Source organism: Euprymna scolopes, chromosome 18, assembly GCF_053919585.1.
Source record: "Euprymna scolopes isolate OS-2025 chromosome 18, ASM5391958v1, whole genome shotgun sequence".
NCBI classification, from domain to species: domain Eukaryota; kingdom Metazoa; phylum Mollusca; class Cephalopoda; order Sepiida; family Sepiolidae; genus Euprymna; species Euprymna scolopes.
Window position 1 is genome coordinate 4,865,219 of NC_136499.1, and position 18,205 is coordinate 4,883,423.

An 18,205-nucleotide genomic window follows, 5' to 3' on the forward strand; every position below is an offset into this window, starting at 1 on the left:
TATTTATTTAGCTTTAGAATTATTTATTCAGCTTTAGAATTATTTATTTAGCTTTTGAATTATTTATTTAGCTTTAGAATTATTTATTTAGCTATAGAATTATTTATTAAGCTTTAGAATTATTTATTCAGCTTTAGAATTATTTATTCAGCTTTAGAATTATTTATTTGAATTATTTATTTAGCTTTAGAATTATTTATTTAGCTATAGAATTATTTATTAAGCTTTAGAATTATTTATTCAGCTTTAGAATTATTTATTTAGCTTTAGAATTATTTATTCAGCTTTAGAATTATTTATTCAGCTTTAGAATTATTCATTTAGCTTTTGAACTATTTATTTAGCTTTAGAATTATTTATTTAGCTATAGAATTATTTATTAAGCTTTAGAATTATTTATTCAGCTTTAGAATTATTTATTTAGCTTTAGAATTATTTATTCAGCTTTAGAATTATTTATTCAGCTTTAGAATTATTCATTTAGCTTTTGAATTATTTATTTAGCTTTAGAATTATTTATTTAGCTATAGAATTATTTATTAAGCTTTAGAATTATTTATTCAGCTTTAGAATTATTTATTCAGCTTTAGAATTATTTATTCAGCTTTAGAATTATTTATTTAGCTTTAGAATCATGTTATTCAGCTTTAGAATTATTTATTTAGCTTTAGAATTATTTATTTAGCTTTAGAATTATTTATTTAGCTTTAGAATCATGTTATTCAGCTTTAGAATTATTTATTTAGCTTTAGAATTATTTATTTAGCTTTAGAATCATGTTATTCAGCTTTAGAATTATTTATTTAGCTTTAGAATTATTTATTTAGCTTTAGAATTATTTATTTAGCTTTAGAATCATGTTATTCAGCTTTAGAATTATTTATTCAGCTTTAGAATTATTTATTCAGCTTTAGAATTATTTATTTAGCTTTAGAATTATTTATTTAGCTTTAGAATTATTTATTCAGCTTTAGAATTATTCATTTAACTTTTGAATTATTTATTTAGCTTTAGAATTATTTATTCAGCTTTAGAATTATTCATTTAACTTTTGAATTATTTATTTAGCTTTAGAATTATTTATTCAGCTTTAGAATTATTTATTTAGCTTTAGAATTATTTATTTAGCTTTAGAATTATTTATTCAGCTTTAGAATTATTTATTTAACTTTTGAATTATTTATTAAGCTTTAGAATTATTTATTCAGCTTTAGAATTATTTATTTAGCTTTTGAATTATTTATTTAGCTTTGAATCATGGTTTTCAGCTTTAGAATTATTTATTTAGCTATAGAATTATTTATTAAGCTTTAGAATTATTTATTCAGCTTTAGAATTATTTATTTAGCTTGAGAATTATTTATTCAGCTTTAGAATTATTTATTCAGCTTTAGAATTATTTATTTAGCTTTAGAATCATGTTATTCAGCTTTAGAATTATTTATTTAGCTTTAGAATTATTTATTAAGCTTTAGAATTATTTATTCAGCTTTAGAATTATTTATTTAGCTTTAGAATTATTTATTCAGCTTTAGAATTATTTATTTAGCTTTAGAATTATTTATTTAGCTTTAGAATTATTTATTCAGCTTTAGAATTATTTATTTAGCTTTAGAATTATTTATTTAGCTTTAGAATTATTTATTCAGCTTTAGAATTATTTATTCAGCTTTAGAATTATTTATTCAGCTTTAGAATCATGTTATTTAGCTTTAGAATTATTTATTAAGCTTTAGAATCATTTATTCAGCTTTAGAATTATTTATTCAGCTTCAGAATTATTTATTTAGCTTTAGAATTATGTTATTCTGCTTTAGAATTATTTATTCTGCTTTAGAATTATTTATTTAGCTTTAGAATTATTTATTCAGCTTTAGAATTATTTATTCAGCTTTAGAATTATTTATTCAGCTTTAGAATTATTTATTTAGCTTTAGAATTATTTATTTAGCTTTTGAATTATTAATTCAGCTTTAGAATTATTTATTTAGCTTTAGAAATATTTATTCAGCTTTAGAATTATTTATTTAGCTTTTGAATTATTTATTTAGCTTTTGAATTATTTATTTAGCTTTGAATCATGGTTTTCAGCTTTAGAATTATTTATTTAGCTTTAGAATTATTTATTTAGCTTTAGAATTATTTATTTAGCTTTAGAATCATGTTATTCAGCTTTAGAATTATTTATTTAGCTTTAGAATTATTTATTTAGCTTTAGAATTATTTATTTAGCTTTAGAATCATGTTATTCAGCTTTAGAATTATTTATTTAGCTTTAGAATTATTTATTTAGCTTTAGAATTATTTATTTAGCTTTAGAATTATTTATTTAGCTTTAGAATCATGTTATTCAGCTTTAGAATTATTTATTCAGCTTTAGAATTATTTATTCAGCTTTAGAATTATTTATTTAGCTTTAGAATTATTTATTTAGCTTTAGAATTATTTATTCAGCTTTAGAATTATTCATTTAACTTTTGAATTATTTATTTAGCTTTAGAATTATTTATTCAGCTTTAGAATTATTCATTTAACTTTTGAATTATTTATTTAGCTTTAGAATTATTTATTCAGCTTTAGAATTATTTATTTAGCTTTAGAATTATTTATTTAGCTTTAGAATTATTTATTCAGCTTTAGAATTATTTATTTAGCTTTAGAATCATGTTATTCAGCTTTAGAATTATTTATTTAGCTTTAGAATTATTTATTTAGCTTTAGAATCATGTTATTCAGCTTTAGAATTATTTATTTAGCTTTAGAATTATTTATTTAGCTTTAGAATTATTTATTTAGCTTTAGAATTATTTATTTAGCTTTAGAATCATGTTATTCAGCTTTAGAATTATTTATTCAGCTTTAGAATTATTTATTCAGCTTTAGAATTATTTATTTAGCTTTAGAATTATTTATTTAGCTTTAGAATTATTTATTCAGCTTTAGAATTATTCATTTAACTTTTGAATTATTTATTTAGCTTTAGAATTATTTATTCAGCTTTAGAATTATTTATTTAGCTTTTGAATTATTTATTTAGCTTTAGAATTATTTATTTAGCTATAGAATTATTTATTAAGCTTTAGAATTATTTATTCAGCTTTAGAATTATTTATTCAGCTTTAGAATTATTTATTTGAATTATTTATTTAGCTTTAGAATTATTTATTTAGCTATAGAATTATTTATTAAGCTTTAGAATTATTTATTCAGCTTTAGAATTATTTATTTAGCTTTAGAATTATTTATTCAGCTTTAGAATTATTTATTCAGCTTTAGAATTATTCATTTAGCTTTTGAACTATTTATTTAGCTTTAGAATTATTTATTTAGCTATAGAATTATTTATTAAGCTTTAGAATTATTTATTCAGCTTTAGAATTATTTATTTAGCTTTAGAATTATTTATTCAGCTTTAGAATTATTTATTCAGCTTTAGAATTATTCATTTAGCTTTTGAATTATTTATTTAGCTTTAGAATTATTTATTTAGCTATAGAATTATTTATTAAGCTTTAGAATTATTTATTCAGCTTTAGAATTATTTATTTAGCTTTAGAATTATTTATTCAGCTTTAGAATTATTTATTTAGCTTTAGAATCATGTTATTCAGCTTTAGAATTATTTATTTAGCTTTAGAATTATTTATTTAGCTTTAGAATTATTTATTTAGCTTTAGAATCATGTTATTCAGCTTTAGAATTATTTATTTAGCTTTAGAATTATTTATTTAGCTTTAGAATCATGTTATTCAGCTTTAGAATTATTTATTTAGCTTTAGAATTATTTATTTAGCTTTAGAATTATTTATTTAGCTTTAGAATCATGTTATTCAGCTTTAGAATTATTTATTCAGCTTTAGAATTATTTATTCAGCTTTAGAATTATTTATTTAGCTTTAGAATTATTTATTTAGCTTTAGAATTATTTATTCAGCTTTAGAATTATTCATTTAACTTTTGAATTATTTATTTAGCTTTAGAATTATTTATTCAGCTTTAGAATTATTCATTTAACTTTTGAATTATTTATTTAGCTTTAGAATTATTTATTCAGCTTTAGAATTATTTATTTAGCTTTAGAATTATTTATTTAGCTTTAGAATTATTTATTCAGCTTTAGAATTATTTATTTAACTTTTGAATTATTTATTAAGCTTTAGAATTATTTATTCAGCTTTAGAATTATTCATTTAACTTTTGAATTATTTATTTAGCTTTAGAATTATTTATTCAGCTTTAGAATTATTTATTTAGCTTTAGAATTATTTATTCAGCTTTAGAATTATTTATTCAGCTTTAGAATTATTTATTCAGCTTTAGAATTATTTATTCAGCTTTAGAATTATTTATTTAGCTTTAGAATTATTAATTCAGCTTTAGAATTATTTATTCAGCTTTAGAATTATTAATTCAGCTTTAGAATTATTTATTTAGCTTTAGAATTATTTATTCAGCTTTAGAATTATTTATTCAGCTTTTGAATTATTTATTTAGCTTTAGAATTATTTATTCAGCTTTAGAATTATTTATTTAGCCTTAGAATTATTTATTTAGCTTTAGAATTATTTATTCAGCTTTAGAATTATTCATTTAACTTTTGAATTATTTATTTAGCTTTAGAATTATTTATTTAGCTTTAGAATTATTTATTTAGCTTTAGAATCATGTTATTCAGCTTTAGAATTATTCATTTAGCATTAGAATTATTTATTCAGCTTTAGAATTATGTTATTCTGCTTTAGAATTACAATAATATTTTCTTTTAATAACGTTTATCTTTGATAAATATCTGTAGTTTGAGGAAAATAAATACATCACACTGAAGAGAATCAGACGAATAGCAATGATGTTCCAGCACAGCAATCTTCTTCTCAGCCAGGAAATGCTGAATGTGAAGGATTTTGTTATTAGGTGCATTGTCATGGTGAAATAAAGAAAAGAATATTTTACAAACCTTGTATATTTCCCAATGGTTGTTCAAGGAGGCCAAGGATGATGGAATTCTCAAGAACAAAATAACGGAATGGTGTCCCTTGTTCCGGTAGTGATGTTCCCCGGGCATATTTTAAGAGAGCCTGTTCATCAAGCAGAGAGAAGAGAGACTCTGGTCCACAAGGGGGTGGAAAGGCCCCCTAGAAAAGTTTGAAAAATAAAAAATAAAGCATATTTCATAGTTACTCAAATAAAACAATCAATATTGAAAGTTTTCAATAATTTTCAATTATAAAGTATTGAACCAGGATGTTACTGTGATGTTATTTTTGAGGTAAACCTCATCTTCAAAAAGAAAAAAAAATTATATTTTTTAAATATGTCCAATCATTTGGTGTAGATGCCTGGTTCCATTAAGTGGCTGTACATATTATTATTATTGTTGTTATTATTTCTGAAGATAAGGTTTACCTAAAAAATTCAAAGAACATATCACCACAGTACCATCCTGATTAAACACATTATGTTGGTGAATAAATAATTTATAATTTAAAATTATTGAAAACACTTTTTTAATTTCTGAAAAAAAAAAAAAAATATATGTAAATAACTTAGATTTATCAAGGAAAAGTAAGCATTATATTATATATATATATATATATATATATATATATATATATATATATATATGATGCTAACTTTTCCTTGGTAAAACTAAGTTATTTACATGTTTGAAATTGCTGGCTTAATCATTTTCCAGTCATAGCATTTTCTTGCAGTCTACAAGTCTTATTATATGCAAGAAATTATCTGAAGAGTACAACGATCAAAACATTGTGAACATAACAAAGATGAGGATAACAGTTCCACGATATGTAAATAAAAACAACTGTGATAATTTCTATCTCCTAAAAGAAAGATAAGTTCTTGCGCAAGAAAAATAGGAATTGTACTCAAAGTGAAGATTTGGTTTTGTCTTGTTTTGTTTTATGGCTTAGCAACCTTTTTCAGAATATTTAATGCTGAATTCACTAATTTTTGTAAAAGTTTTAAGCTTCAAGTTCTTTGTATCTTCAAATATTTATTCATGGTGTTTGGTTTGGTTGCTTTGTAGACGGAAATTGTTGTTTCTTTGTTTTTGACTTTGCAGAACATGATTGAATTTTGCAAAGAAAAAAATATCAATGTTTGGCATGTTCTAGTGTGATGATAGTAACAAGGTTGGAAAAAGGGTTGATACGCCACAGCAACAAATGTCGAGATTCAGATGGTGGAAAAGGAGGGGAAAGAGAAGGGTAAAAACAGAAAAGGAGGAGAAAGAAAAGACAAGAAAACGGGGAAAAGGTGAAGGTTCAAACTGTTAATTTGCAATATAAAAGTTGCAAAATAAAGGAGATTGATAAGAAATATTCTGGGTTTTTTCAAAGAAAACTTTGAGTTATTTTCTTGGCAATTAACCTAAATGGAATTTGGCAATAAATTAACTTTCCCAAAGATTTGGGACATGAAAATTGGCTTTTGTTGATAACTGAAATAATGGTTCATCGTTCGGACCATGTCAAACCTCCTCAAGCAGGGTGGTTTTGACATCTCAGAAGATTTGGCTATGTGATTTTTGTTATCATAAACAGAATTAAACAGATCCTTGACCAAAGTTTCTTTTCTGAAAATGTATCAAATTGTTAAGAATTGCTTATCAGAAACTGGAACAGCTACACACATCCACTGCGATGATTGCAATTAAAATTATCTGCCAATGGAACTTTGGTAACAAACTAAGCAAATGCATCTGTGATTTCGGGAGCCAGGAGGAATGGTAGGAGGAAAGCCTCTTTTATGGTAATAGAGGGAGATAGAAAATAGATAAAGAAAGAAAGGGCATGTTGTAAATTTGCTGACCATTCCCATGTCAGAAGGGCAAATCCCTGCATATTAGAGAACCAGTAAATATGACAAGAAGTTAGAACAATAATGTATTGTCAAGAATTGTGAGTTAAATTTTATTGGAAGAGAAATGGAGCCATTCACTCAGTGAATTCTCCACATAAATCAGTGCATTGGGAGCTCTATACAGACGGAGATGAAGAGACATCAATATACGCTCCACTGGACTTCATGTCACTGACTTCAAACTTGGGGTTGATGACTAAACATGAAAATCACCCAGATTAACCAAAGGGTGCTGTCCAGACATGAATATTAAGGGCCTAAGCTGAGACTTATGAAGAATCAAAGTGTATAATTTTTTTCCATAAATTATTATGTTATTCAAAAAAGACTATCAAAGTGTTATTCTTTTTTCTTTTGGCTTAAATAATCTTTGCTCTGCAGTCATACAAACTTTAGCAACAAGTACCTGACGATTTGCTCTTCGATTTTGTTTACAGCATTAGGAAAGTGGTAATTCACCTAACAGGATCCTTCAACAACAAGAGCTTTCCCCAGAGTGATCGCCGAGCACAAAGAGACTAAACGAAACCTAGAATGATCGTATTCAATGACATCACTTGCTGAACATTTTAAGAGGAGAAAAGGGGTACATTAGGTCAGGAAGTCAGTATTTTTAGACAGTCTCATCTGATAGTAGCAGGTTAAAGAGAAGAAAGTTAAAACGGAGCAGCAACTTTTGAACAAAAGCAACAATCATGTATAATATATATAATGTAATCATGTATAATATATATAATGCAATCATGTATAATATATATAACACAATCATGTATAATATATATAACACAATCATGTATAATATATATAACACAATCATGTATAATATATATAACACAATCATGTATAATATATATAACACAATCATGTATAATATATATAATGTAATCATGTATAATATATATAATGTAATCATGTATAATATATATAATGTAATCATGTATAATATATGTAATACAATCATGTATAATATATATAATACAATCATGTATAATATATATAATACAATCATGTATAATATATATAATACAATCATGTATAATATATATAATAAAATCATGTATAATATATATAATACAATCATGTATTATATATATAATACAATCATGTATAATATATATAATATAATCATGTATAATATATATAATACAATCATGTATAATATATATAATAAAATCATGTATAATATATATAATAAAATCATGTATAATATATATAATACAATCATGTATAATATATATAATAAAATCATGTATAATATATATAATACAATCATGTATTATATATATAATACAATCATGTATAATATATATAATATAATCATGTATAATATATATAATACAATCATGTATAATATATATAATAAAATCATGTATAATATATATAATAAAATCATGTATAATATATATAATACAATCATGTATAATATATATAATACAATCATGTATAATATATATAATATAATCATGTATAATATATATAATAAAATCATGTATAATATATATAATACAATCATGTATAATATATATAATACAATCATGTATAATATATATAATAAAATCATGTATAATATATATAATACAATCATGTATAATATATATAATACAATCATGTATAATATATATAATATAATCATGTATAATATATATAATAAAATCATGTATAATATATATATAATAAAATCATGTATAATATATATATAATAAAATCATGTATACTATATATAATGTAATCATGTATAATACATATAATACAATCATGTATAATATATATAATGTAATCATGTATAATACAGGGTGTTTCAAAAGTCTTGGGAACATTACAAATGCGTATATATCATGAACTATTCCAGGTAGAAAAATGAAACTGGTGCCATTTTAAAGCTTGCTTAATCAAGTTTTTGGTCATACTAATGATTTTCGTCTTATCTTTCCAGGTGCAGCAATGGCATTCTCTAAACAAGACAAGGCATTTTGCATCCTCCAATTTGCAAAGACTGAATCGTGAACATGTGTTCAGCGTGCATTTCGCAGGAAATTTAAAAAAGAAGCCCCTGAAAGGAAATCCATTGTCATATGGCATGCTAAATTTGTGAAAGATGGGTGTTTGTGCCCAAGTAAGCGAACAGGTCGCCCTTCAACTTCAGAAGATGCAGTTGAGCAAGTTTGGACAGCCTTTCAGCAGAGCCCCCATAAATCAGTGAGAAGAGCCAGCAAGGAACTTCAGCTTGCTCCAGCAACTGTCTGGCGTGTCTTAAGGAAACGACTGCAAATGGTACCTTACAAGCTCAAGTTGGTCCAAAAGTTGAAGGACACTGATAAGCCACTTCGCCGTGACTTTTGCATTGCAATGCAAGAGCAGTTGGAAGATAACGGCTTTGATGACCGGCTTGTTTTTAGCGATAAGGCGACCTTCCATTTGAATGGCAAAGTTAACAAGCATAACACTCGCATATGGGGTACTGAGAATCCTCATGAACTTCTTGAGCACGAGCGAGATTCACCAAAAGTGAACGTGTTTTGTGCAATTTCCAAGAAAGGTGTCTATGAACCGTTCTTCTTTGAAGTGGCAACTATCACTGGTGAATCCTATCTCAACATGCTGGAAGACTGGTTAATGGCTCAGTTGGAAGAAGCAGAATCTGATGACTTCATTTTTCAACAAGATGGTGCACCACCACACTGGAGTCTTATAGTAAAGCAGTTTCTTAACACAAGGCTGCCTGGTAGATGTATTGGGAGATCTGGGCGAGGTGATGATGTTCTCATGCCCTGGCCTCCTAGGTCTCCAGATCTTACCCCGTGTGACTTTTTCCTTTGGGGCTTTGTCAAGCAACAAGTCTATGTGCCGCCCCTTCCAAGAGATATTGACGAACTAAAGGCTCGAGTAACGGCAGTTGTGGGAACCATTGACGTCAAGATGCTAGAACGCGTTTGGCAGGAAATGGACTATCGACTAGATGTCTGCCGTGTGACCAATGTGGCTCATATTGAGCAACTTTGAAGATTCCCCACAAAACTTGAAACTTTAACCTTTCCAACGGTACCTATTTCATTTTTCAACTCCTAATAGTTTTTGAGTTATTAAAAATCGTTATGTTCCCAAGACTTTTGAAACACCCTGTATAACGTTGTACTTTATGTGTGTGTGTGTGTGTGTGTGTGTGTATGTACATGACATATGTATTTATTTTATTAGAATGCACTCATGTATAATATATAATAATGCAATCATGTATAATATATATAATGCAATCATGTATACTATATATAATACAATCATGTATAATATATATAATACAATCATGTATAATATATATAATAAAATCATGTATAATACATATAATGCAATCATGTATAATACATATAATACAATCATGTATAATACATATAATACAATCATGTATAATATATAAAATGTAATCATGTATAATATATATAATGTAATCATGTATAATATATATAATGTAATCATGTATAATATATATATATAATGTAATCATGTATAATATATATATATAATGTAATCATGTATAATATATATAATGCAATCATGTATAATATATATAATGCAATCATGTATAATATATAATAATGCAATCATGTATAATATATATAATGCAATCATGTATAATATATATAATGCAATCATGTATAATATATATAATACAATCATGTATAATATATATAATGTAATCATGTATAATATATATAATACAATCATGTATAATATATATAATACAATCATGTATAATATATATAATGTAATCATGTATAATATATATAATACAATCATGTATAATATATATATTGTAATCATGTATAATATATATAATGCAATCATGTATAATATATATAATACAATCATGTATAATATATATAATACAATCATGTATAATATATATAATACAATCATGTATAATATATATAATGTAATCATGTATAATATATATAATACAATCATGTATAATATATATAATACAATCATGTATAATATATATAATGTAATCATGTATAATATATATAATACAATCATGTATAATATATATAATGTAATCATGTATAATATATATAATGCAATCATGTATAATATATGTAATGCAATAATGTATAATATATATAATGTAATCATGTATAATATATATAATGCAATAATTTATAATATAATGCAATCATGTATAATATATGTAATGTAATCATGTACAATATATATAACACAATCATGTACAATATATATAACACAATCATGTATAATATATATAATACAATCATGTATAATATATATAATGTAATCATGTATAATATATATAATACAATCATGTATAATATATATAACACAATCATGTATAATATATATAATACAATCATGTATAATATATATAATGTAATCATGTATAATATATATAATACAATCATGTATAATATATATAATACAATCATGTATAATATATATAATGTAATCATGTATAATATATATAATACAATCATGTATAATATATATATTGTAATCATGTATAATATATATAATGCAATCATGTATAATATCTGTAATGCAATAATGTATAATATATATAATGTAATCATGTATAATATATATAATGCAATAATTTATAATATAATGCAATCATGTATAATATATGTAATGTAATCATGTACAATATATATAACACAATCATGTACAATATATATAACACAATCATGTACAATATATATAACACAATCATGTACAATATATATAACACAATCATGTATAATATATATAATACAATCATGTATAATATATATAATACAATCATGTATAATATATATAATGTAATCATGTATAATATATATAATACAATCATGTATAATATATATAACACAATCATGTATAATATATATAATACAATCATGTATAATATATATAATGTAATCATGTATAATATATATAATACAATCATGTATAATATATATAATACAATCATGTATAATATATATAATGTAATCATGTATTATATATATAATACAATCATGTATAATATATATATTGTAATCATGTATAATATATATAATGCAATCATGTATAATATATGTAATGCAATAATGTATAATATATATAATGTAATCATGTATAATATATAAAATGTAATCATGTATATTATATATAATGTAATTATGTATAATATATGTAATGCAATAATGTATAATATATATAATACAATCATGTATAATATATATAATACAATCATGTATAATATATATAATGTAATCATGTATAATATATATAATACAATCATGTATAATATATGTAATGCAATAATGTATAATATATATAATGCAATCATGTATAATATATAGAATGTAATTTCGTATAATATATATAATACAATCATGTATAATATATGTAATAAAATCATGTATAATATATGTAATAAAATCATGTATAATATATATAATGCAATCATGTATAATATATATAATGCAATCATGTATACTATATATAATACAATCATGTATAATATATATAATGTAATCATGTATAATATATAATAAAATCATGTATAATACATATAATACAATCATGTATAATATATGTAATGCAATAATGTATAATAAATGTAATGTAATCATGTATAATATATATAATGTAATCATGTATAATATATATAATACAATCATGTATAATATATATAATAAAATCATGTATAATACATATAATGTAATCATGTATAATACATATAATACAATCATGTATAATATATATAATAAAATCATGTATAATATATGTAATGCAATGATGTATAATATATATAATGTAATCATGTATAATATATATAATGCAATCATGTAACATATATATATAATGTAATCATGTATAATATATATAATGTAATCATGTATAATATATATAATACAATCATGTATAATATATATAATACAATCATGTATAATATATATAATACAATCATGTATAATATATATAATGCAATCATGTATAATATATATAATGTAATCATGTATAATATATATAATGCAATCATGTATAATATATATAATACAATCATGTATAATATATATAATACAATCATGTATAATATATATATTAAAATCATGTATAATATATGTAATGCAATAATGTATAATATATATAATGTAATCGTGTATAATATATATAATGTAATCATGTATAATATATATAATACAATCATGTATAATATATGTAATGCAATAATGTATAATATATGTAATATAATCGTGTATAATATATATAATGTAATCATGTATAATATATATAATACAATCATGTATAATATATATAATACAATCATGTATAATATATATAATACAATCATGTATAATATATATAATACAATCATGTATAATATATATAATGTAATCATGTATAATATATATAATGCAATCATGTATAATATATATAATACAATAATGTATAATATATGTAATGCAATAATGTATAAAATATGTAATGCAATAATGTATAATATATATAATGCAATCATGTATAATATATATAATGTAATCATGTATAATATATATAATACAATCATGTATAATATATATAATACAATAATGTATAATATATATAATGCAATCATGTATAATATATATAATGTAATCATGTATAATATATATAATACAATCATGTATAATATATATAATAAAATCATGTATAATATATGTAATGCAATCATGTATAATATATATAATGTAATCATGTATAATATATATAATACAATAATGTTTTATTTATATAATACAATCATGTATAATATATATAATACAATCATGTATAATATATATAATACAATCATGTATAATATATATAATACAATCATGTATAATATATGTAATGCAATCATGTATAATATATATAATAAAATCATGTATAATATATACAATGCAATCATGTATAATATATATAATGCAATCATGTATAATATATATAATGTAATCATGTATAATATATATAATGCAATCATGTATAATATATATAATGTAATCATGTATAATATATATAATGCAATCATGTAACATATATATATAATGTAATCATGTATAATATATATAATGTAATCATGTATAATATATATAATACAATCATGTATAATATATATAATGCAATCATGTATAATATATATAATGTAATCATGTATAATATATATAATGCAATCATGTATATATATATATAATACAATCATGTATAATATATATAATGCCATCATGTATAATATATATAATAAAATCATGTATAATATATGTAATGCAATAATGTATAATATATATAATACAATCATGTATAATATATATAATGCAATCATGTATAATATATATAATGCAATCATGTATAATATATATAATGTAATCATGTATAATATATATAATGTAATCATGTATAATATATGTAATGCAATCATGTATAATATAAAGATTGTAATCGTGTATAATATATATAATGTAATCATGTATAATATATATAATACAATCATGTATAATATATATAATACAATCATGTATAATATATATAATACAATCATGTATAATATATATAATACAATCATGTATAATATATATAATAAAATCATGTATAATATATGTAATGCAATCATGTATAATATATATTATGTAATCATATCATGTATTATATATGTAATGCAATAATGTATAATATATATAATAAAATCATGTATAATATATATAATACAATCATGTATAATATATGTAATGCAATCATGTATAATATATATAATAAAATCATGTATAATAGATATAATACAATCATGTATAATATATATAATACAATCATGTATAATATATATAATACAATCATGTATAATATATGTAATGCAATAATGTATAATATATATAATGCAACCATGTATAATATATATAATGTAATCATGTATAATATATATAATACAATCATGTATAATATATATAATGCAATCATGTATAATATATATAATGCAATCATGTATAATATATGTAATACAATCATGTATAATATATATAATACAATCATGTATAATATATATAATGTAATCATGTATAATATATGTAATGCAATAATGTATAATATATGTAAGTAATCATGTATAATATATATAATGCAATCGTGTATAATACATATAATACAATCATGTATAATACATATAATACAATCAAGTATAATATATATAATACAATCATGTATAATATATGTAATGCAATAATGTATAATATATGTAATGCAATCATGTATAATATATGTAATGTAATCATGTATAATATATATAATGTAATCATGTATAATATATGTAATACAATCATGTATAATATATATAATACAATCATGTATAATATATATAATGTAATCATGTATAATATATGTAATGCAATAATGTATAATATATGTAATGTAATCATGTATAATATATATAATGCAATAATGTATAATATATATAATGCAATAATTTATAATATATATAATGCAATCATGTATAATATGTATAATACATATAATACAATAATGTATAATATATATAATACAATCATGTATAATATATGTAATGCAATCATGTATAATATATGTAATGTAATCATGTATAATATATATAATGCAATAATTTATAATATATATAATGCAATAATGTATAATATATATAATGTAATCATGTATAATATATATAATGCAATAATTTATTATATATATAATGCAATCATGTATAATATATGTAATGTAATCATGTATAATATATGTAATGTAATCATGTACAATATATATAATGTAATAATTTATTATATATATAATGCAATAATGTATAATATATATAATGTAATTATGTATAATATATATAATGCAATAATTTATAATATATATAATGCAATCATGTATAATATATGTAATGTAATCATGTATAATATATATAATGCAATAATTTATAATATATATAATGCAATAATGTATAATATATATAATGTAATCATGTATAATATATATAATGCAATAATTTATAATATATATAATGCAATCATGTATAATATGTATAATACATATAATACAATAATGTATAATATATATAATACAATCATGTATAATATATGTAATGCAATAATGTATAATATATGTAATGCAATCATATATAATATATGTAATGTAATCATGTATAATATATATAATGCAATAATTTATAATATATATAATGCAATAATGTATAATATATATAATGTAATCATGTATAATATATATAATGCAATAATTTATTATATATATAATGCAATCATGTATAATATATGTAATGTAATCATGTATAATATATATAATGCAATAATTTATAATATATATAATGCAATAATGTATAATATATATAATGTAATTATGTATAATATATATAATGCAATAATTTATAATATAATGCAATCATGTATAATATATGTAATGTAATCATGTATAATATATGTAATGTAATCATGTATAATATATATAATGCAATAATTTATTATATATATAATGTAATCATGTATAATATATGTAATGTAATCATGTATAATATATATAATGCAATAATGTATAATATATATAATGTAATCATGTATAATATATATAATGCAATAATTTATAATATATATAATGCAATCATGTATAATATATATAATGTAATCATGTATAATATATGTAATGTAATCATGTATAATATATGTAATGTAATCATGTATAATATATATAATGTAATCATGTATAATATATGTAATGTAATCATGTATAATATATATAATGTAATCATGTATATAAATCAAGCATTTACATCATTCTTTATTACTTTCTTAAATAAAGAATGATGTACAAAATAGAGGATTTGTGAACACGTGCATTTATGGTAGTTCTTACTTATATCTATTTGTATCTTTTTATATTTACCCCACCTCTATTTCTATATATGCATGTGTTTGTTTGTGTAGGTACATGTATATATATATATATGGTTTGATGATAATTAGTTTTCAAAAGGCCAACAATTTAAAGGTAAAAAGGTGTGTGTATATATATATATATATATATATATATATATATATATATTAAAAAGGTATATATATATATATATATATTAAATTGTGATTCAATGAATTTCAAAAAACCCTTATTGAAATGAAGTGGTTGAGTTTCATATCAAAGAATTTTTATTATTCTAAGCAAGACAAAGAATGCTTTAGAAAATTAATCTCCTTAACCTATAGGGTTTCGATGTCTACCATCTCATCAGAGGAGAGAAAAAATTAGCAAATATTTATAAAGGTATGAACCCTATTAACTAAAGTCAGTGAGACATGGAAAGTCAAAGTCAACATAATTAAATTATCTTTAAATTATCAGAAGTCCTGTTGCAAGAGGATTTGCAGAAAAGGATATGAAAATTGTAGATCCAGATTGCTTGGTAAAATCCATGGTAGGCGTTCTTTACAGTAGTTGGGTAATAAGGTCCAGGTTATATATTGGGTAATCCGCATAGCTGTGTAGATGTCCGATTCGGGCAAGTGCTTGTATAAATTTGTTTGTGGGTCGGGTCCAGCGAAAATAATTCAAAGTCTGGTGGAATCCTTATCATTAGAAGTCTATATTATTATTAGTGGTGCGAGATGTTAGTTGTAGGGAGAGTAGGTAGTAGTGAATGGTAAGAAATGGAGTGAAACATGTTCACATATATCCATATATATATACACACACACACACACACAGCAGAATAGATATCTCTTTAAATAAAGTTCAAAGACTCATAAAAAAGTTTGACCGGTGACTTAATTGAGGGTCAGGTTGTGTACTGGTTATAGAGACTGGATCAGGGAAGGAAAGGGAGGAACAAGAAGGAAATAGAGATAAGAATAAAAATAAAATAAAAATAAAAGAATGGGCCAAAGATGCAAATGGAATAATGCGTTTTTTCAAGATTTATCTTAGTTTCCTCTTAAATTCCTTTGTCAGATTAAATCGAATTTGTTCAGTCAACTCAAATTATATATACTATCCATGAGGTGCTATTAGTTTTAATTTTATACGTATTTATAGTTTCCCTTAAAACGGAGGATTGAAATAAATGTTTAGAATATAGTAATGTTTATGAGCGAATTGTGAAACCAATTATTAATGGAACGTATTATCTTTATTTTATAATCCTTACGGTAATAGTTCAATGTTAAATAAACTAAAACAAAATAATAAAGTAGTAATAATACCTTACTGAAAAGTGTTTAAAAATCAGTAATATCTATATCGTTATACTATTTGATAATATTTAACTGGAAAGGCTTTCTACACATGCATTCAAATACACACATAGTCACATATAAACATATGA

At 21.3% G+C, this 18,205-nt stretch overlaps 1 protein-coding gene across 3 annotated transcripts in view; it reads right to left on the reverse strand.

Moving 5' to 3' along the window:
* LOC145297488 (ral GTPase-activating protein subunit beta-like) overlaps positions 1 to 18,205 on the reverse strand; it is a 198,968-nt gene that overhangs the window by 33,009 nt on the left and 147,754 nt on the right. For all 3 annotated transcript variants that reach the window (XM_080143373.1, XM_080143372.1, XM_080143371.1), the window contains one exon: positions 4,955 to 5,132. In XM_080143373.1, the coding sequence (XP_079999499.1) occupies positions 4,955 to 5,132 (178 nt within the window). The remainder of the gene's footprint in view (positions 1 to 4,954; positions 5,133 to 18,205) is intronic.